We start from the raw sequence: 23692 nt of genomic DNA on the forward strand, positions 1-23692 counted from the left end.
GACCTTGAGCCAGTCACTTCCAAAAAAATCTTGCCAAGAAAAATGCAGTAGCCTGTCCGTCAATTGCCAGGATAAAATGTGGACAAAAGTGCACTCACACCCACAAAATAATAATTGTATACCAGTTTGTATCATAGGCCAGCTTGAAACTTTAAGGGAAATGCCAGGACTCCCAGATTAATAATGAACTCTGATATAAGTCTTTACATAAATGCATACATTAAGAGTTTAAATGGAGACCATATCAAGTTAAATCTCAACAATCAACCTACTGATAATAAAAAAGCATTGTAGAGTTCCAGTGTGAACCAAGAAAGGAGGAGAGGAAGAAAAGCATTTGAAAATAGTAGAAACAAAATTCTGTCTCTCCCCAAAATTGATAAGAGAAGCATTTATCTTTAGTAAAATCAGTAAATATTTCAATGGGTGATCTGGATATCCATTTTTAATTCACATACAGTAGCAAGTGACAAAGTGGATAAATTCTAAGGACAATCAAATTAATGGACATGTGCCTAATAGAAGAAATGCATCAGGTTTCATATGTGTCCATATGAAGTGAAGTGAAGAATAAGTGATTAGGAAATACTATGGACAGGATATTGGTTTTGTAATATATAGACTTATTTTAAAATTGTATTATATAACACTTCTTTTATTATTAACATTTGCTTTTTTGGCAGTGAAAGATAACAAATTGCCAATATTTTCTAGGTGTCCATAACATAATTGTTCTACTTATAGGATGGAGAATCAGATATAATGATCATAGGTAATTTATTGCCAGGAATCTATTTTGATACAATAGCTAGAGAAAAGGGGTAAATTTGCTTTTAGTTACTTGAGAATATTGAAGAATAATCCATTAAATTTCAGAAATGCAATTAGATCAACTAAAAATAGAGAGTGAAGCTCTGTTCCAAATTGATCAGGTAGTACTAAAAGAATCTTGCTACCAAACAGTTAAAAATCCAGCACCCATCCTAAAGTCCTCCTAACATACAACTTACTAAACTCCTTTTGCCCCCCCTATAGGAGACATGGAAGAAAATCGAGAAATATTTCAATGTGGAGCTTATTTAAATAAATTCTTATTTACAACAGTAATACAATCTGAAACAAGTAAACTTCAGTACTTAATTCAAAAGAGAATTAGAAACTATCCACTACAAAATATATACATATTTTTTATTTTCAATGTTTTAAATACATAGTAATTGAAATATCCCACTCTTTTCTGTTTCACTGAATTGCAGTTATACTACACTGAATAAGCATGCATAGATTCTTTTTTCTCCAGACCAACATGCAAAAACTTCTCATTTTCAATATTTAAAATAGCAACATAATTTATCCAAAAACATAGCAATAAACATTTTCTTGCTTTGCTTGTGCCATAGTTTTCATAGATGAACTAGGAATGAAAACATTGACAATAAAATTAGAGACAACTGGGGAATACTGACAGCAGGATAACTAACACATACATTAAATGCCTGAAAACAGACTAATTTCTGTTTGGACTGCATTGAAAATACAGAGACAGCTCCAGATTGACCTGAAATCAGTTTCAAATATATTTTAATATAATTACAAGCACAATGGTAATTGCATTGTATGCATTTAATTATCCCTGTTACAGTTGATAGCAAAGACAGTCATTTCCCCATATTTGGAAATACCCATAGCAGCAGAAAAGTAATTTTTCTATAGTAGGAAAGTGTTATACCATGATTACATTATGTAATATAATTAATATAAAGTGCAGTACTCAAAGTAAAAAATTAGGTCAGAAGCTATTTCTGTACACTATTTCAATATAGCTTTTACAGAAAAAGACTGAGTTAAAAGCAGATCCTTTTCTTAAAAATGAAATTGTTACAAAATAAGTGTTAGGAAGTTTTGTCATGGTAAACATGAAATCCTCTTCACAACTCTTTTTCTTTGATCCTACAGACTAAATCCAGACACTGTTAGTTGCTGAGCATTATTCCTCGCTTCAAAATAGGATGTATCTGTTTCATCATTTGGTTGAGGTATAAAGGGCATAGTCTGATTGTGAAGATTATCCCAATCCATACCATGAAAGAGGGAATGAAGTTTCAGCTCTAGAATGAATAATTAAATAATGTGTTAGATTTAATTCTGTGCCTTTCTCATTCTAATGCATACTGGCTGGGGGATACTGAAAACTGAGGTCTAGCTATCTTCAAGTTGCCAAGGTTGACAAACACTGTTCTAATTATTTTCATTTATGGTTTTGGATGTTTCCAGAATTCAGTCTGAATTAATTACCTGGACTTAGTCTCTCAATAGTCTCCTGGCTAAAGTTTGAATTAAACACAACTGATAAGAATGTTTACTGATTTTGCACTGTATTTAGTTGTGAAATGACACCTTAACAAACATGTCAAATGCTTATCATTGTCATTGTCAAATGCTTATGTCAAGCCTTCTTTCTTTAGCTTGGAAATTCCTGGAAGCAGTTCTGCAATTTCTGAATTTTTTAGGTAAATGAAGCAAAATGTATTTACAAACATAATAGTAAAAGAATCTCATGTGATATTCTGAACTCAAGGAATAAATAAAAGTCTGTTGTCCTTGGAACAGATTTCGTTTTATTACCTGTAAAGTATTACACTGAACAGATTTGGTAATCATTTGTATCACTAGGTTTTAAGGAGAGAGGGTTTTAACTCCAAACCCTCAATGGTGTATGAAGAGTTCTATGCCCACCCCTGCCTCCTGCAGACTGAAACTACGAATATCAAATTATAAGCTTTTAAGTCACTGTATGAAGAAGAGATAACTAACCCTTGAGTCCAGCTCGCTTAGCACTGTCAATGGTTAGAAGAATATCAATGGCATTCTGAGCATTATCTGACAACTTTTCTTCACCTTCAGGCCACGGGATATCTGGAAAGACATGCACACACAAATGAAGCACCACAGTATTTATGCTAAATAAGGATTCTTTGGATTTGGTTTTGATGAAAGTTTAATTACCTCTTTTAAGAATATTCTGGAATACTTGCTGTGGTGTTTCATCATTGAATGGTGGAATTCCAGTTAAAAACTCAAACAAGCAAACCCCAAGAGCCCACCAATCTACAGCAGCACCTGAGATAAAAGCAGTTCAAAGAAATTAACGTTGATTCCAGGAGAGGCATTAAATCAAGTTGGACTTACAGGAAGAATTCTAGGAAGATAATGTGTAATAGCTAAACTTCCTAGATAAACAGCATTTTGTCTTTTATGCACTTCTTCCTTGCTGTGTTAGTAATATAGTAATATTTGTCTAAAAGCTTCATAACAAAGGCATATTGATGCGAGCCATGTGACTTCCAAAGGCCAATTGCAGAACAGAAAGCTAAACCAAGCATGCTGAATTTCTCACGACTTTAAAGGGAAACTAATTACTACAGCTAGATCTCACGTAGCAAATATTAAACGTGTAATAAAGATTTCACTTTGTTTTTAAAATCATCTCATTGTTTGGGAGAGCCATAAATTCTTTAAAAATTGTGTATGTAAAATAGTATCCAGTGAGAAGCTTGGATTCAGTAACAGGTTTTCTTCTAGTCTTTACTCTGATAGCTTTCAGATCATGAAATTCAGTGTTGCAATCAGAAGCAAAAGCAAGCAAAGTTGCTAAGGCACCAAAGCCACGATTAAGCAACATGCATTTTCCAGCTGCTGTATTACCAAAGCCCCAGATAGCTTATTTTGTTGGAAGTGAAACATGCATTTGCTATGCCAAATTATATGCAGTGCACATACAGATATATCCCCTTGGTGTTTCAGATATAAAGGTCAGATAAATTGGATGCACAGCTAAAAACCTTCAGTAAGTTCTATGAAGAGTCACTTCAGGGGTGGGCAGCAATCAAATCAATAAATACTAAATCATTTCATTCACTCATTGTGTGTGAGGATAATTTAAAGCACTCACATAACCAAGAAATATGTCTGAACCACCTCAACCATATTTAGAAACCACCCCCCAAAACCAAAAAGCCACCTAAATATTGGAAGCCTAGTTCTATAAATCAATTTAGTGTTTAACCTTTAATGAAACTGTACTTGGTAATCACTGAGGCATGTTTAAGAACATTCCTCTGCATTAAAACTTCAATGTGTAATTCTGTCCTCACGCACTGACATTTTATTACAAGAAAACCTATTTTATGTCTGCTGTACAGAAGTGGCCAATAACCTTTGGAAAACAAGTGAAAGCATCTTTTTTATATTGCAACACAGCACATTTTAAAGAAGAAAGGAAAGTCAACAATGCATTTGTGTAAAAAAACACCCACTCTGAAATGAAGGAATGTGAATAAACCACTTTTATTTTTGTTGAACTAGACTTAACAAAATGATCATTTTTGAAATGCTGTTAACTTATTGTAAAGATCAGGGCTTTTCAACCGGTGGTACGTGTACCACTTGTGGTACTTTGCCACATGGCAGGTGATTGCTAGCCAAGTGCAGCAGGGGAGGGGACTGTCTGGACTCGGCAGAAGCCCCAGGAGCTGGCAGGGCTCCAGCTGATTGGTGCTTCGAGAAACAGCTCAGAGCTGAATGTGAATAAAGAAAAAGGTGGGGGGAGGGGGGAGAAGAGAGGCTATAAAAGAACATGGGTTGGGTGGGGGAAGGGGAAAAAAGACAACAGGAAAGGTTTAATCCCTTTAAACAAATGTAATTAATTTTACCCCCTTTAACTGAGTCTGTCTGTGGCTTTTAGAAAGTTTTCTTTGAAGGTAAACTCGCTTAATTTAAACCAAACCTTTTTGCAATTGCCAGAGCCTTTCTGTCTGGGATTGCAGCTTAAAAAAACACGAAGTTTGTGTTTCTTTATTTTCTTGCTTTGCACTTGATTACTGTGTCTTTAAGGGTACAGGGAAGGGGTTGGGGGGGCATGCATTCTTACTACACTGTGGAAGAGCTCAGAAGGGCCAACCAACTAGCTTAGGAGTCTACAAACTTAGAAACTTTAAGACCTGTGGGCTTCAACTACCAGAATTCCTCAACCAGCCACGAGGGCTGAAGAATTTTGGGAGTTGAAGTCCACAAAGTCTTAAAAGTGCCAAGTTTGAAGACCCCTGAACTAGCTGGTAGTGGTGCATATCAATAAACATGGATAAATTCATCATACATTTGTCAGTGCAAAGGGAAAGTGATTCAGCAAAGGAACAGCCACCGAAGAAATTAAAACCGGTACTTTTTTTACTTTTTTCTACAGTTTGTAACATTTTATTAGATTATAGAATAAAATACAAAAATACAAAAGCAAATAGTAGGACACAATGGGGAGGAAAAAGGGGGAAAGTGAGGGGGAGAAGGGGAAAAGAACAGAGTTCCTCTGTTGCAGTAGAAGGAAGCATTAACATTGAACCTCAACTTTTTATTTTTCCATAATATTATAAACTAGCCATTTCTATAACAACAAATGAATCTAATCAGTAAAACCCAAATCACCCCCTTTTTTTAGTCATCACGTTTTTGACATCTTGTTAAACACTGGTGGTACTCAAATACTGTCATGTCCTAAAAGTGGTACAATCTGTGATAAGTATGAAAAGCCCTGGTATAGATCTTTCAATACTTGTCTTGAACAATGTGACCTTTGTTTTGCAAAGTGCTATAAAAAAACTTACCAGTGGTGTGAATTCCTGTATGTAAAAAAAATCAAGTAAATATTTACCACAGTTGGTATAATTATTACACTGAATTCATTTACTAAATGCTGATAATGCTTAACAGACCAATTAGCAGTTTTCCAAAGAAAAATATTCTCCTTAACATAATTTTCGGCTTTTTATATAAACCAGAGGAATACCTAGTCTATTTATTCACCTATAAGTGGGAAGTTTAAATTTCTGAGAATCAAATGAAAATATTTGTGGATCACTTCAAACTACAACTGGTGGATTATATGTTTGAATGTAATATCCCCCCAATCTATACATATCAGTGACATGAATAAGACATCAATTTCATTTTTTTACGTGTATGAAAGATATTATTTATTGTGAATGCTGAAGAGCTGCAAACTTAGGAACATGTAGACAACATATCAACTTTTAAAACCATGATTTGATTCTTATTTGAGCCATCATAAGGTAGAATATATTAATTTCAAATAGTTCTTGTTATGTTCCTGGCTCGGTGAGGCATTGACAAGGCAGAACGGTGAAACAGCAACACGTTTATTCAGTAACAACAGAAGCAGCCCTAACTGCTGCTTAACTACTATTTATATGGCTCACCGCTAGGCGGCAACCAATAGAATTAAAGCATTAATTCCCGTGCAAAACACAGTTAACAGTCCTGGAGATAAGCAGTCTGGAGTTCAAACAGACACAGCAGTTAGCATTCAACAGATTACAAGTAATTAAAGCCAATACATAACAGTTCTACAATGAAATTGTTGAATATTAACAAAACCCTTTCCCAATAAATTAGATTGCTGTTCAAAATGCAACATAAATGGATCATAATGTTTTTAACCATTGTTTATGGAATGAACCACAATTAACTGCAGAATGGTTAATAAATCATAATTGACTTCATAGCTTGATGTACTCTGTGAACTTGATTCACAAGAAGGATTAAGCTACTTCTGCACTATAATGAGTAAATACAGATAGTCCTCAATTTACAACTACAATTGGATGGGAATATCTGAAACTCAGCAATGTGGTCTTATGTGAGTCATCTGTGGTTTTACAACTCTTTTTTGTGTAGTTGCTAACCAATTCACTGCAGTCATTAAGTGAAATCAGCTTCTCCCACTGACTTTACTTGGCAAAAGGCCCCTGGGAAGGTAAAAAATGGCAATCATGTGACCCTAGATGTATAAGTCGTAAATGTATGCCAGTTGCCAAACTTTCAAATTTTGATATGACTGGAGGGATGCTATGATGATTGTAAGTGCAAGACATAAGTCACTTTTTTCAATGCCATCATAAATTTGAATTATCCTAAGTCAAGCACTACCTGTAGAAATAGTCCACAATTTACAACCATTCATTTAACAACCATTTTGACTTGTTTAACAGCCATGTGATTCACTTCAACTGCAATGATTACCAACAATTGTGGCTAAAAAAATTTGTAAAATCAAGCACAACCCACTTAACAATTGCTTTGTTTAGCAATAGAAATTTTGGTCCCAACTGTGGCTATAAGTAGAGGACAATCTGTATTATGTAACTTTTTGAAGCATGGGCCTTGAGAATCTCTTGTTAAAATAAAAAACCCAGTGTTACATCAAGTCAGCTTGGCTCTCTTTGCAAAGATTTTGCAATGTAGGAAACAGAACTCAAGTAATATTTTTGTTATTTTTATTAACATATTCACACAACATAACGACAAACGATATAGAACTACAGACTATCATCCACAGTTCACATCCAGTTCCTCCTTTTTTTTGCTTGTAAGACTGAATCAAACTATATACTAAATTTTTATGGGGCACGATGGTTCAGCGGTTAAAGACATTGCTTGTCAGCTGGAAAGCTGACAGTCCATGTTTGACACCTAAGCACTGTGTGACTACGGGGTGACCTCCCGTTACTTGCCCCAGCTCCTGCCCACCTAGCAGTTCGAAAGCATGCAAACAGGTACAACTGCAGTGGGAAGGTAAGTGTTCCATGTGCCTTGGTGTATAGTCATGCTAGTCACATAACCACATTGTCTTTGGACAATGCTGGTTCCCTCGGATAAGAAATGGAGATGAGCACCGTCCCTAGAGTCAGATACAACTGGAGAGAGGAATAATTTCCCTTTAAAAAAAAAGGTAAAGATTCCCTCGCACGTGAGTGCTAGTCGTTTCCGACTCTAGGGGCTGGTGCTCATCTCCGTTTCAAAGCCGAAGAGCCAGCGCTTGTTCGAGGACGTCTCCGTGGTCATGTGGCCGGCATGACTAGACGCCAAAGGCGCACGGAACGCTGTTACCTTCCCACCGGAGTGGTCCCTATTTTTCTACTTGCATTTTTATGTGCTTTCGTACTGCTAGGTTGGCAGAAGCTGGGACGAGTAACAGGCGCTCACTCTGTTACGCAGCACTCGGGATTCGACCCGCCAAACTGCCGACCTTCTAATCGACAAGCTCAGCATCCTAACCCACTGAGCCACCGCGTCCCTTTACCTATATATTAAAATGAAGTGAATTCAGATGAAATTCTGAATAGAAGGATTTTTAAGATTAAATCTTGGATTCCACTAGGTTGGTAATTAAGGATTTTTAAAAGTCAGAATCTTATCGCAAGACTGAAAAATGTGAATTATGAAAACACTTAAGTATCCATAATGAGTGAATATTAGTTTGCTTACCATGAATCTTTGCAATGAGAAGCTCAGGTGCTAAGTAGTCTGGGGTTCCTAAAATACGTTCTCCGTCTATTGGAGCAGCCCCTCTTCGCACACTTTTTGGGGTCCTAAAAGGTGTATCAACATTTCCCTGAGGAGTCTGATGCAAAAAATAAACATTACATCAGATATAAAGTAAGTCAGTTAGAATATATTCATTTTATTTCTTGATTTAAATGATTAGAGGCTGAAAAGACCGCGTAGTTACTTTATCTGCAATGAAGTATATTATTCAATTCCAAAATAGTTTTATCTCAAACCAAATGGCTTTTCTTATATGTCTTTTTTGTTAAGTATGAGGCTTTATTATTACTTTTAATTATCCAAGGGATGTCATTAGGAAAGTTGGGCAGATCTTCAGATCTTTGGGAAAGACTGGAGATGTTTTAAAAATGCAAATGAAATGTCTTAAAAATAATTATTATGAAACCAGATTGTTTTGGGCTGCCAAAAGTCTATGACTTAATTTTGGCTGCATAATTCTGAAGTTTTCATGGGACAAGGGATCCATGAGCTACCTATTCTACTATTCTACTGTAGAAGCAAAAATTTCATTATAATTAGTAAATGGTAACTGGCCAAGAAATCCTTAATGCCATTTGTGAGAAGGTCTCATCTGAAAGAGGTTTTAAGCTTCGAGCTATACATTCACCATAAAACTAAAACTAGCCTTTATTTACCTATTACCCTATTGTAATTCATTGACTTTAAGGGGATTAAAACATCTCAATTCAGTATTAAGGTTAAAAACACAGGTATTAGACAAAAGAAATATTGCAAGGTTTTCTCAAAGCTTAAATCAAGCACCCCCAATCTTTCTTCATTTGGATACCTCAACCACCATAATTTTTAGCCTATACAACTATGAGCTGTACAAGATAGGAACTCTAGGAATTGTAATCCCAGCACAGCTAAGTGGTCCAGATCGGAGAAGGCTGATAGAAATGATGTGTTCAATCTTTCACTTTATTTTGCAATGATGTGCGTTTTAATAATGCCTTCTATGGACGGATTTCTATATGCAATTCATGTAAATTCATGAAAATAATGCTTCTGTTTGTTATCTTACATCCAGATAAGAACTGTTCGTTTTAAAAAGTGAACATAACAAGGCTCAGCTACACTTCTTATGTGCTAACATTTTGTCTCTTCTTTGTATTCTCAAATGGCATTGAAAAAATGGAGAAATTTGAATGCACTAAATTACTGTTCTGTTAAAATCAAGATTTAAGCTATGACTAATTTTCCCACTGATATCAATAAAAAATAAAGTTTACAGAAACTTTTTCTTTAGATTTATTGAAGTTACATCCTCTAAAAATGGGTGTGGTACCAACATACAAGCCATTTTCAGAATAACATTTGTGACTTTTTAAGCAACTTAAACATGAAAAAGCCTAAAGTTTGTATTTGTGCTATAGACGTTCTATGATGGCCCGGATTATCTGAGGGAGCACCTGCTGCCAGCATCGATTTCCCATCGTCCTATGCTCTCCCACAGGGAGGGCCTCCTCAGGGTACCGCTGGTCAAGGATTGTCGACTGGCGATCCCCAGGGGGAGGGCGTTCTCTGTGGGCGCACCTGCCCTATGGAACCAATTGCCAACGGAACTCCGGATTGCCCCTGACCTTTGTTCGTTTCGCTGGGACCTAAAAACCTGGCTCTTTGAGCTATCTGGTCTGGACTGAGGGGTTTTAAAGATTTTAAATTGAGATTTTAATTCTTGGGGCCATATTTAATTTAATTTAATTTTAACTTAATTTTATACTGTATTGTTTTTAAGTTTTGCCCTGTAAACCGCCCTGAGTCCTTTGGGAGTAGGGCGGTATACAAATTAAATAAATAAATAAATAATTTTATCTAAATACAGCAGAAGAGTCCTATCACATGCTGCATTTCACTAAGATCCAAGGCTTCCAAGGAAATTTTATATAATGGTAAATTTCCTGTGAAATAAAATTATAACTAAAGTAATAGAATGAAAGTACAATGGAATGCATCGCTGACCTTGAAGAAAGTGGAGAAGAGACACTGCCTAGGAAACAATCAGAGCCTGTAGTTGCTTAATGGTCAGAGAAAGAAACTGAAGGATACATAAAAACATTAAGAGGAAGATGGGAAAATTTGTACTTTAGAACCGTAAGGCTCTATTAAAGTAGCCTTATGATATAGTAAATTTAGTTCACGTAGCCTGGTTTATCAGCAAAGGCCAATAGAAAGAAAGATCCAAGAAACATGGATCTAAAGTTAAGAGTTGCCCATCATAGCCACCTTGGAAAATGTCATGAAAGTTCTTGTCAATAGAGGGATTTTTGCCATATAAACCAGTAGGATCTAAGGCAACTCTTTACTATATATAGAAATGTCTTATAATGCTGTATTGTATAGTCAATTTGCATGTTCAGTACCTACCTGATATATCCTGAAGGGTGTCCCTTTTTGTGCAGGTGTAATGGTCATTGGATAAGAACCACTGCAGGCAGAGATATTCATTCCTTCTACAGATGCCATACTGATTTTTGAAGGCTCAGTCATATTAGATGTATTGATAGAACTATTGTAACTTCGGAAGGCAACAATATTTTTTTTAAGTACTTTTAGCATCTCCATTGGTGAAGAATGAAGGCTGGTGTGCTTTTCTGTAATGTATTTCAAACTCTTATCTTGATTGCGATCCAAGGATTTGCTCTCCTGAACAGGGAGCATTGGCTCATCTCTGGTTTCCCATTTGGAGCAGCAAGGTAATGTTAACATAGCTTCTGATTTTGATTCCTCAAGGGGGGCGTCTTTAATGCTCCCTTTTAAACTAAATGTGTGTTTTTCTAAATGGTTCTCTGTAGCAGAGATCTCTGGAAGGGATAAATCAGAGTCCATGCTCATGCTCGCTAAAAGCTTTTCATCATCCATGCTTACAAAACTGGAGTTCATGTGTTTCCCATCCTTTTCACAATCTGCATTTAGTTCATTGATAAGATTCTTAGCTATTAATGGGGTCCCTAATTTGCTCCCTTTATTTTCTTCCACACAATTTGAATCCTTTGTTTGACTTTCCTTTGGGCAGCTCTCTTGCATGCACCCTTCAAGTTTTAAGCAACAGATTTCAGCTGTCAGACTTGTGCTTTGCTTTTCTGGGATCTGAATAATTTTACAACCACGTTTATATTCACTATTATTTTTTTTCATAAGGATATGTTCTTGAGAAGGGCTAGTGTCAACTAATTCAAAGCATCTTTTGATTCCAGTCTTCTGCAACACTGGTCTCTCCTCTTCTTTCTTGAGATTATCCAAGCCCAGATGGGAAAAGTGATAGTTAGGTTTTGCTACCTCCTTGAATTGAGCAGAATTATCTGTACAAAGCTTTTCTTCCCATTCTTTGTATTCTGAGAGACATTTTCTGACTAGGTCTTTCACATCACAAATTCTTACAGAAATATCTGATGAGTCAAAGTGTTCACTCCTTCCATTATGCCTGTCTGCAGAGTCATTACTACTAAGAGGAGAGATAATTTCTGGCAAGTTTTGCTTTAAGACTTTACTATTGTTGACAAATGGCATATCTGTAGGTTCATGTTTCTCGATTGCATTCATCTGACCTGCTGCAGGGCAGAAATTGTCTTCTTCCTGAAAACCAAATAGTTTCAAGCTAAGCAGACAAACATTACTCCAATCCAGCCTAAAGTAAGTATACACATGGAACAACTAAACTTGAAACAAAATTAGAATGAAACAAATAATATATAAATCTAAAAACCATTAAAAGTATAGTTTAGCACCTTAGCTGAAAGAGACAAGTCTTTGTTTCTGAGGAACAGATCTCTGTATATTCCTGATTCTGAGCAGAATATAGTCTGTCTGCCATGTTTCAGATGGAAAGGGCCTCTAATTCTGATTGAAACTGAATGGAAAGAAAGTCCTTAATCACAGCTACTTCCTAATCTAATTTCACACCCAATCACAAAACTATCTCCATGGTGGTTGATATAAAATGCTTATTACTATTAACTTCTCTTGTGTTAATACTGAACTAAAAATAAAATGGCATATTAATAGATATACTACTGAGAAGCCTACTACTTTGAATTTTACTGTAATAATACACTTTTCTTTCCCTACTCCAGAAATAAATTATTATATTTGCTTTTATATTCATATTCTACTTAAAGGACCTTGCTTTGAATCCACATTTAGGTATAGAAACTTACTGGTTACAAAGGGACAGTCTCTTGTTTCTCACATGCCATCCAATCATACAAGCCACTATTTATTTGCACATTAAGTCATGAAATTTCCCATCTTCAGAGGAATAAAATTGAAGACCAGAGTATTACCCTATGAATAATATCCTGAGCTCCTGGGAAATGATACAATATAAATCTAACAAATGAATAAACCACCGATTTAGAAGACAGAATCACCCTAAGATCCAGATACTATTTGAAAGCAGAGCATGTTTTGCTAATTTTGGAGGAGCATCTGTTTTTATAGCCATGTTGTCTACTAACTAATGTAGGAAAGGAATGTGTTGAGGGGGCAAAACAAGCAGAAGGTGGGCATGTGAGCCCAAAATTGCTACCCATGACTTGAACCAACTTTTAGAAAATGTGGATCCCTATTCTTTGTAACAGGATAGGAAGGAAGGATCTCGCAAAAACATATCAAACAGAATACCCAACAATTCTATCACTTAATCAGAATATGCTATTCGTTTCTTGCAAGGTTATCCCATTTGAAAAAACAAAGTTTAAAAGTCTTTAAATGTTGTCCTGTACCAACACAGAATAATTCAGGTTAAGAAGAAGCAAATTCTTAGGGGAAAAAAGCAGTCCTAACCTGGATGTCTTTTTCCCACCTGGGGCTGCTGCAGCACTCTGATTCCATACTAGACAACTGGGTCCGGGAATGGCTACTGGCACTAGATGTTCCATACCTTCTTCTGGACTGAAGCAGAGTTGGTGTTAAACTCCTTATGGGCATTCCAGGCATAACAGCTGAAGAATCAAGGCCTTCAAAAGGAATAGGCAATTTTTGTCTGTTTAATAAAACAATGACTTGCAGCAAATTTTCAATTGAACCATTCAACTGAACCATAAAGTAAAATTGCTCAAATAAATAATGTAAAATGTATTTCTTTTAAATAGAGATTTATCTCCTGTCTTCATAATTCCTTCATGTAATTTATATTTTAATCTATTTTATTTTGAATTTGTTCAATTAAAAGAACTTTCTGGAAGTTTAGAAAAGGTACTAAAAGTATAAAAGAAAAGAAAACACTGACATAAATTTACATTCATCTAGAAAGACTATAATACAAATAGTTATATATCTCATAAACCACAGCAACACAATTTTCTAACTTAAATTTTCATGAATTCACTCTAAAGGAGCATAACACTAAGAAGAACTGCGTTTATTGCAATTGTTGTATGTATGCTTCACAAGAAAGATGGGCAGTGGAATGATGGGAAAAACAAAGATTTTTTACAGAGGGTAAGGATTGCAAGGCAAGAAATCCTAGAAAATCTGATTTGCCTGGCAGCTTGGGGAAGCTATGTAGCAGGGTAGAGTTCATAGCAAAATGGGCCTTTCAGGAGGGCAGCAGAGCTGAAGAAGTTTATTGTTAAAGGAGGTAGAATGATAGGGGCTGGTACTAAGATGATCCAAGGCCTGGAGACTATAACATACGAAGAACGGCTGCAGGACTTGGGTTTGGCTAGTCTAAAGAAAAGAAGAAATAGGGGAGACATGATAGCAGTATTCCAGTGTTTGAGGGGCTGCCACAAAGAAGAGGGGGTCACGTTATTCACGAAAGCACCAGAGGGCAGGACAAGAAACAATGGTTGGAAACTGATCAAAGAGAGAAGCAACTTCCTGACAGGACAATTAACCAGTGGAATAGCTTGCCCCCAGAAATTGTGGGCGCTCCATCACTGGAGATTTTAAAAAGTCACTTGTCTGAGATGGTATAGGTTCTCCTGCTTGAGCAAGGGGCTGGACTAAAAGACCTCCAAGGTCCCTTCCAGCTCTCTTCTATTGTAAGGTTTTCCTTTATTTGCAATTTTATAGTTGCCATAGGGCTATATTGTGAGGATGCTTCTTTTCTTTGCCTTAGATGGGATTGCTGGAGGCTTTTTTGGAGGGAGGGAGAGAAAATTTGGGACTGATGGAATTAGGCCAGGGATCCCCAACCCCTGGTCCGTGGACCAGTACTGGTCTGTGGCATGCCAGCAACTGGTCCGCATAAACAAGCAAAGCCCCATCTGCGGGATGCAGGCGGCACACAAAACAACGCATCCTCCGGTTCATGGAAAAACTCTCTCCACGGAACCGGTCCCTGGTGTCCAAAAGGTTGGGGACTTCTGGATTAGGCAAAGTAATGAGTAGGTCTTTGATCTTTGTCATATGTAAAAGGGGGTTGTGGGGAAGAGTGCAGTCTCCATTTTGTTTGTTACATTTATTTTCTCCATTGCAATAGCCATAAAATAGCATAGAATCATTCATGAATTAATTGCTCAGTTTAAAGCACTCAAGTGAAATGTCATCAAGATGAACAATGGATACACCTATTTTGGATAAGATTCCAATAATGGGGCACCACTTCAATGGCCCTTTCCACACAAATTAATCTTTTTAAAAGGATAGGCTCACCACTGGTTTGAACGAGGAGCCATATACATTAAGACTGAACAGCCCTCCCTCAACAGAAGGGGAGGGATACGGCACCACCTATCTCCTATTTAAACACAATCCTTTCAGCAGCTCCAAGAAGGCTCCACACTCATTTGCACTATTCAGGTGACCTTGACGGCACAGATAAATTTTCAAGTGGCTTCAATGACTCACAGAATCAGTGCTAACGATCAGACAACTGCAAGGATTATAAATCCTTCCATCCTCCACCGTTCAGTCACAACTGAAAAAGCTTCTTGGATGAGAAGCAAAACACTTTCAAAGAAAAACGGCCTTTTAAAAAAACCATCTTTGGGACATCCATGACCTGGATGACTGAGAATCTCCATAGATGATAGAATCAAATCCTTTCCACTACATACTTACATGCTCTCAGGAGCTTACTTGATGCTACAGAGTAATCTTTGCAGCTTACAGACAGAGGAGAAGCGAATTCTCGAGACAGCTGAGGCATATCTGCAGAAACAGGGCTTGGACTCTGCACAGGCCCTTTCCCTCCAACTGGAGTATACTGTCAAAATAAAGACATATTTTTCAGCAGATTGACATATTGAAATTTATCGAGGGTGTGTGGCAATTTATAATTTCTGAACCCAAACATATGCTGTAGTGTCTGAATTTTTGTGGTATAGATGATAGACAGACACATAATCTCAAGCTTTTCCCTAAAATAAAGCCTTACTCTTTAAAATCAGAGGTCCACTGACATGCTGCTGAATGTTAGGCATGTGAATGACAAGCTTAAAGAAGCTTCTTTCAATGCACAGAGACTAAGCCAGCCAAAATGCCAGGATTTATTAATTATTTAAATGGCTAAAAACCACCTCATGTAATTTAGTAGAATTTCTTTGTATTCTCCCACTTAGTATCTTCACTGCTATTTCATAGGGCCCTTGTCAGATTTTTTTAGACTTAAGTATTTCATTATGTAATCTCCAGGTATATTAGTATGATCTTAATTCTTGTAAGAAGATAGAAATGTTGGCTGACACTCTTACATTTATAAATTTTTATATTGTACATGATGTTGTAAACAATACAGAATATATTATTTTGAACACTTACAAAACCAAAAGAGCTGATAAGAGATAATACTTGTCCAGGAGTACGAGAATAGTCTTGCTTAGGTATGGACATTGATGGTGTAGTGAGAATATCTATCATATTTATTTCTGAAAAAAAGTATGATCATTAGGCTCTATATGATATTTATAAACATGCAATCAATAATAACACTGTAATTGGGCATGTAAATTTGCACTGCATATTAAAAAAATATTTGGCAACAACTCTGATGTAGAAATACATCAGGTTGTGTAGGGCTTACCTCTGTTCAAAGTCACTCTGGACAGTCCAAAGTCTGTCAGTTTAATGTGACCCTCATTAGATATCAGCATGTTGTCTGGTTTTAAATCTCTAGTAATAAAAAAAAATATTTATAGCCCACCTTTTCCTTTTACAAATAACTTAAGCCATCAAACATATCCAACACACCTTCTTCCTCTTAAATTCTCTACAACAATAATTTTTTGAGGTGAACTGGGTGAGAATGACTATCCAAGGGAACCCAACTGGCTTTTGTGGCTAAGGCAGGACTAGAACTCATGGCTTTCTGCTTTCTAGCTTCAGGCTTAACCTGGAGGCCAAACTGGCTCTAATAAATGAAATATTTATGTATAGTTTAGTGTAATGCGCTTCGCCAAATTGATGATCACCCACTATCCATTCTAGTACACTGAGGAATGTTGGGGAATGATATGATTTCAAGACATTAATCAATGTTCTGCTCTCAGATAAATTTTGTACAACATAATTATTGTTCCTAGATATCAGTGTAGGCTCAGAGTAGTAACATTAAATGATTATTATAAACAAATAAAGTGAACCTGTTTACTGAGTATACATGCAGAGGACACAGATGTCATTGCTTCAGTAGAAAACAGGTTTTCTCTGTCAGCAATATTCCTATAGTTTATTATCAAAGCAGTCAGAATAAATCTTAGAATGGTTTACTTCTTATGTAGTATACTATATAATTCTGCATTTCAGAGACGGCAGTAATTTCAATTTTCTCCTGAAATTATATTTCTAATTACTTAAGATAAAAAGTGCTCCAAACTTTTGAAGTTGATCCAAATCCATTAAACTTGAATCTTAAAGCAGCAGGTCTACCACAAAAGTAATTATGGGTGATGAATTAAGTTTCAGCCTTTTGAAATATGTGTAAATTTAATGGCCTATTTGAAAATGTTTAATCTTACATCATACATAAATCCAGCATAGCATGATTTTACCTATGGATTATTCCATGCCTGTGAAGGTAATCAAGAGCCAATGCCACTTCAGAAATGTACTTCACTGCCATTTCTTCATCAAAGTAACCACATATATGAAGAAGAGATTTAACATCTCCACCAATAAGATATTCCATTACCTGCCAAATAAAAATACCTTTGTAAAATTTAAGAGCAGAGATAGGCTATCTATGGCTGACATAAACCCTTCCATTTTTTGTATAACCTGCTAAACTCCAGAAGCAATACTAAGAATAATTATACTAGCAGATAAGATCTTAGAACCACTGAACCATATCTTTCAAAGAGCCTTGAGCATAGAGGAACTACTATAGGACCAGAAAAGAGCTGATGTGATTCTAATTTTCAAAAAGGGGGGAAAAATGGATCCATAAAACTATAGATCATTAAATCAACTTGATATCAATACCTGGAAAGATTCTGGAAAAGATAATTAAGCAATAGATCTGCAAACACTTAGAAACAAGTAAAGGTATGTGATTAAATTAGTGGACCAGCAAAATGCTGTGGATATAGTCTACCTGGACTTCAGTAAGTCATTTGACAAAGTAGACCACAACCTACTTCTTAATGTGGGATAGACAGTATCACCACCAGATGGATTCATAATTAATTAATCACACTCAATGTGTACTTTTCAATGGAATTATACCTACACGGAGGGAAGCATGCAGTGGGATACAATCACTTAAATATGAGCCAGCAGTTTGCTGCAGCTACCAAAAAAGTCAATGCAGTCCTAGGCTGCATCAACAGATAGAATCAAGGTAAGTGAAGTGTTAGTACTGCTTTATACTGCTTTGGTAAGACCACATTTGGAATACTACATCTAGAAAGAATGCAGAGAAGAGCAACTAAGATGATTAGGGAGCTGGATGCTGAAATATACAATGAACCATTGCAGGAATTACGGTAAGTATATCTTGTCTAAGGAAGAAAAGCACTAGGGGAGATATGATAGCAGTCTTCCAATAATTAGGGGCTGTCACAGATAAGAGTGGTATTCTCCAAAGCACCTGAGGGCAGGACAAGAAGTAACAGATGGAAACCTATAAATGAGAACTAAGGAGAAATTTTCTGACAGTGAGAACCATTTATTAGTGGAACTACTTGCCTCCAGAAGCTGTGGGTGCTCCATCATTGGAATTTGTAAGAAGAGATTAGACACCATTTGTACAGAATGATAGTCTCTGCTTGAATGGATAGTTGGACTAGGCCTGCAAGGTCCTTCCCAATTCTTTTATTTTGTTAATAATGCTTTTTCTATCATGTTAAGTGTTATTGCTGTTCCTAGATCTAAACAGTTAAATAATCTTTAAAACTCAAAAGCTGGGCAAAACCAGAAAAATCAGTTTTCTCCATGTCTGAGATGTTCTTGTCTGCTTATTTTTTTCCCATGTCAGAAGCATTGAAGTGATCTGGTGAAATAGCCCTATTTATTCTGGATTATCATCCACCGTGGTTTTAGGATACAATTTATTTCAGATTACCCCATTCAGTTCCTATCCTTATGTATTATGGTTTCAACACATCTGAGTTAGAATTATCTGAATTTTCATACAAACTTAGGAAGGAAAATTGATAAAGTTCATATATTTAACACAGTAAGTTCATTTGTTTTCAGGAATGATCTACACATGGGAAAGACTATAAAAGGCTAAGTTAGAATGTGATACAGGCAAAAACAGATAACATATTCAGTAAAATTCCATCTCTAAAATATTGGTTTAAGATTGGAACTGAAGTTGGTATTCAAACAGGTGATAAGGACACTGGAAAGTACTATAAAAGAAACAATAAGTTGAAACAACTGCTAAACTACACTTAAAAGAAACAAGGTTTTCTAAGACAATGTGGGTGGATTACTCACCAAGTAGACATTGTTGGCAGATTGAAGTGAATAGAATAAGTGTACTATGAAAGGACTTTTACTGAGAGCCAAGGCATCTCTTTCTGCCTGTACCTGATGGGCCATATTTTTATTGATCAGATCAGCCTTTTTCACCACCTGTAAAAACAATTGTGCCTATGGTGATTATAAAGTTACTTTTCCTTATGCCTAAAATTCATAAATGCTCCATATTAAGGGTTTTTGTGTAATGCTCTATGCATTTAATGCCAAATAAATTACCACAATGCATACTTTAATTCCCCTTCATGGATTACTGGATTTATGCTGGACATCTTAAGCCTTTTCCGTATTTTCAATCAAAATCTGTGATACCTCACTCGGGCCCTTAAAAAGTAGGAGTTAGACTGAATTAGAAAGTTGATTTTACGCCATTACCTAGAATGATTAGGCTTTTATATCATGGTTCACTTACCTGCCACTGGGTACTTTTTCTAATAATGAAGTTTGCTATCTTGGTCTAGACCAGGGCTTTTCAACCTTTTCTCAGGCTGTACCACTTTTAGGACATGACAATATTCGAGTATCACCAGTGCTTAGCAAGGTGTCAAAAACTTGATGATGGGGGGGGGAGGGCAGGATTTTGGGTTTTACTGGTTAAATTCATTTGTTGTTATAGAAATGGCTAGTTTATACTATTATGGAAAATGAAAAAGTTGGAAGTTCGAGGTTAAGGCTTCATTCTACTGCAGACATGTCAAACACAAGGCCCGGGGGCCGGATGCGGCCCGCGAAGCCATCCTGGAAACAGTGAGGGAACGACCCCCACTGTCTTGGCCCTGGCCCAGAGACCCTCCTCCTGCCAGAGACCCTCAGATCTGTTCCACTCCTGCCCAGGCCCCCATAGGCACCCTTGATGCGAACGATGTAGAGCTGGCCACGCCCACCCAGTAGGGCATACAGTCTAGCCACGCCCACCCAGTAGGCCACGCCCACCCTGGCCACACCCACCCAGCCCCCTGAGGGCAACTGCAATGCTGATGCGGCCCTCAATGAAATTGAGTTTGACACCCCTGTTCTACTGCAACAGAGGAAGTTGGAAGTCAATGCCTTTTCTTTTCCCCTTCTTCCTCCCCACTGTGCCCTACTATTTGCTTTTGTATTTTATTCCATAATCTAATAAAACGTTAAAAACCGTAAAAAAAAAGGGAAAAAGTACCAGTTTAAATTTCTTCGGTAGCAGTTCCTTTGCTCTCCGGCCACGGGGAGGACCCCCCCCCCGCAGTGCAGACTGCCCAAAGCCCTGGGCAGTGGAGGGCAAGCACCCAGTTCAGGCCAGACTTCCCCAAGGCCCCCCCCCCGGCTGTGCTTACCTTCTCCTCAAGGCAGATGCTGCTTGCTTGCTCTCCTTGGCCAGGTTGCTCATGTTGTGTGGGAAGGGCAAAATGTGTGGGTCAGGAGGCCCAATCCCACTCCAAGCGAGGAGCCCAGCTTTATAACAAAAGCATTCTTAGCAGGATGGGAGACCACCAGGAGAGTCAGGAGGAGGGGACAAGGGGATGGCAAAAGGGTAGAAGGGCTGGTCGTGGCCAAATGCTATGACAGGACTTCCTTCTGACCCTGCCTCCCTCTCATTATAATTTTCCTTCCTTCCCCCCCTCTCCCGTTCCTTCTTTTTCCTTCCTTGCTCTCTTCCTCTTTTTGTTTTTCTCTTTCCTCTTTCCCTTTCTCCTTTCCTGTCCCTTCTTGGATGCTCAAATGCACAAGGGGAAACATTTCTCGATTCCTCCTTGCCTTGTGATCAAATGCCACTTTTGCTAGTAGCTTGTGGCCACTTAAAAAGACTGAGAACAAACCAGGCTCAGTTTATCCTGTGCTTCCGTTTAGTGGGGGCGTCCACAGACAACAGTATCGCAAAACTGTCAAAATGGTGGCTGTGATAGTTGATTTGAACTCCTCCATTTTTTATGTGCAACAGCTTTAGTGTTTAGGAACAGAGGTAGCTTAGTTGCTTTTCTATTAATACATAATCCTTAAAAGGGCTCTCTTGTAGGAAGCCTGCCTTGGTCTAATTCAGACTGAAAATTATAGCAAAGTAAAATATTTTTCCCCACTCTGCTTTGTCCTGTTTTCCCCACTGGAAATGGCTGTTAGCAACATACAAGGAGAGGATGCTTTCCTAAAAGCTCACAATTCAAGAATACCAACGTTAACTTGGATTGGCAACAAAGTTCTGTCTGTGAAAAAACAGAACACAAAATTGCTTTCTCCTTTGAACTGGGGCATTTCCAACCAAGTTGCCTCTCTTTCCTCCCTCCCTGACTCCTTCCTTCCTTAAAAACAAAAACAAAACAAAACAAAAAAACGCCAAAGGCTCCAGGCAGAGTGGCAACAGGCAGGCAGCACTGGGCAGAAGCTTCACGTTTTGACCCCTCCCCCGTCGTTGCCTCTGCATGGCTCTCAGCTCACCTCTCCCAGACCTGTGCACATGTTTGTGTGTGCGCGTGGACGTGGGTCTCACCCCTTGTAGCTCCATGTCCTCAAGAGAGACCTTTGTAAGGGCAGGCTGCAAACTAATGAAAGCTGGAGTACTTCTTTTTCTCAATGTGTCATGGATCGCATCATGCCCTGCCACGCTCAGCTCCCACCCCCAGCCCCGTGGAAGGCCGCAAGAAGCTCCCATCGCAGTTTCTCTTATGTCTCCTATTCTTTTCCTCCCCAATGTCACAGCGTGGGGCTGAAAGAGACGAGACACCCCCCCCCCCCGCAAAGTATGCACACACCCACAAACATGTGCACAGGTCTGGGAGAGGTGAGTGAGAGCCACGTAGAGGCGATGGGGGGAGGGGTCAAAATGGGAAGCCTCCTGCCTGGAGCCTCTGGCAACTAAACAATAAATAAATCTGAGAAGCGCTCAGAAGGCAGTCACTTTCCCAGTTCCTTCCTTCCATGCTGCCGTCGGCCGTCACTATCCCACGTAGGCAGGGGCAGTCCTGGTGGCTGCAAGGCTAGGTCAGTGAACGGGCATGGCGCTGATCTACTGGTGGAAGCCATTAAAGCCGGAATGTGCCCAGCCTTACATCCACGGGGCAGCCCTAGCGCCAGCGAGCCCCCCCATCTCTGCCCCCCTGGGTGTGCACAGAGAATGCAGCGAGTGCGCACACTGGCATCCTGGGGAAAAGGGAAGTGCTTCTCCTGTCTCTTTTCTTTCTCAGTAGTCAGCAAGGATGTCGGGCGCTCACCACCTCTTCATGCGCCCAGAGGGCAGGGCACGGGCAGCCCCTCACTGTCCCTTTCCTGCCAAAACTTCCTTTTATATCCTCTCCTCTCCCCCCCTTTCTCTTCAGAGCACCTCCAGCTTCCAAAAGCGCAAATCAGCTGGAGCCTGACGCTGTTCCTGGGGTTCTGCTAAGTCCCGACAGACCTGTAGCTCTGGCTGTCTCTCCCTCTCTGCCCCACTACCACTTCTCTAGGTCAGTCGTGTACCACCCAGTACCACCTACCAAGTGCCAAAGTACCACCAGTAGTACATGTGCCACCGGTTGAAAAGCCCTGGTCTAGAAGATCAAAATACTTAAGAGTCAATGTTTTAGAAAGCAAATTGGAAGAATTAAGCTTCTACAAAGGGGCACAAGATGACATAATTTTCAAAACAGAAGCAACATTTGAGTCTTTATCTACTGCCACTTATCTCCCACACCTATCTTCTTTAAGATTCTCAGTGCGGTACAAATTAAGTAGACATCGGCAGCAGTTGGTGTGGGAAGCAAAGCCAGAAAAACGAAGGATCCATATTCCAGGCGCATATTTCTCGACTGTAAATCGTCCCCTCATGCCAGTTCCATTGCCATTTGTCTAAGTTGTCACTGAAGCCTGTGACCCAAATTAAAGCGAACTTTCGGGCTACCATTTTTGACTGTATTCCGCGAGAACTGCTTAGAAGAGCGGGGGCTCCGGGCTACCCCACAGACGGGAGCCTCACCTTAACGGCATAGAGTTTTCCGCCTTTGCGACCCAGATAAACCTTCCCGAAAGCACCTCGGCTGATTGGTTTAACGATAGTAAAATCCTCGATGGAGGTGGGCTGGGATACGGTGATGCGTTTCGCGCACGAGGCGCCCCTCTCCTCCTCCCTTCTCACATCATCTTGGGGTGCAGAAGTTTCCGCCATCACGATCGCTAACGCCACAATCCTGGCTTTTCTCGGGGCTTCCAGGCGCGCAGCCGAACAGCGGCTTCGCCCCGCGACAATTCAAAGCGAAGCTCCACCCCTCCTTCCGCTACTTGCACGTCAACCGAAAGGGCGTAAAACCTTACTAGCCACCAAAGCAACTCACGCAGGGGGAGGGGCGGATTCGTCATCGAGACTTCCCGTTTCCTCGCGCCTGCTCAGTTTCGCTCTCGGCGACGCTGCTCTAGATCCAGAAAATACTAACGCAAACGCGCCTGTGTGTTTCGGGTTTCATTT

The 23692-nt window shown here is 38.7% G+C and overlaps 1 protein-coding gene across 1 annotated transcript; it reads right to left on the reverse strand.

The window, feature by feature from the left end:
• Nucleotides 1-147: 147 nt before the first annotated feature.
• Nucleotides 148-23400, reverse strand: MASTL (microtubule associated serine/threonine kinase like). Its single transcript, XM_083376186.1, has 12 exons — nucleotides 23207-23400; nucleotides 19246-19383; nucleotides 17355-17494; nucleotides 16388-16476; nucleotides 16126-16232; nucleotides 15427-15571; nucleotides 13204-13376; nucleotides 10786-11994; nucleotides 8338-8473; nucleotides 3007-3120; nucleotides 2815-2916; nucleotides 148-2108 (listed from the first exon to the last, which is right to left on the reverse strand). Exons 1-12 carry the CDS (start codon nucleotides 23393-23395, stop codon nucleotides 1951-1953), a joined length of 2700 nt encoding a protein of 899 aa, XP_083232312.1. The 5' UTR covers nucleotides 23396-23400; the 3' UTR covers nucleotides 148-1950.
• Nucleotides 23401-23692: the final 292 nt, after the last annotated feature.

Source organism: Vipera ursinii (genome assembly GCF_947247035.1).
Source record: "Vipera ursinii genome assembly, chromosome: Z".
NCBI classification, from domain to species: Eukaryota; Metazoa; Chordata; class Lepidosauria; order Squamata; family Viperidae; genus Vipera; species Vipera ursinii.

Excerpts from the sequence above, each read along its gene's own strand:
- MASTL (XM_083376186.1), bottom strand. The coding sequence starts at position 23,395 with ATGGCGGAAACTTCTGCACCCCAAGATGATGTGAGAAGGGAGGAGGAG. Across the intron at positions 16,477-17,354 it reads AGGCATGGAATAATCCATAG|AGATTTAAAACCAGACAACA; the intron begins GTAAAATCATGC and ends TTTTATTACTAG. Across the intron at positions 13,377-15,426 it reads AAGTAAGCTCCTGAGAGCAT|GCCTTGATTCTTCAGCTGTT; the intron begins GTAAGTATGTAG and ends TTCCTTTTGAAG.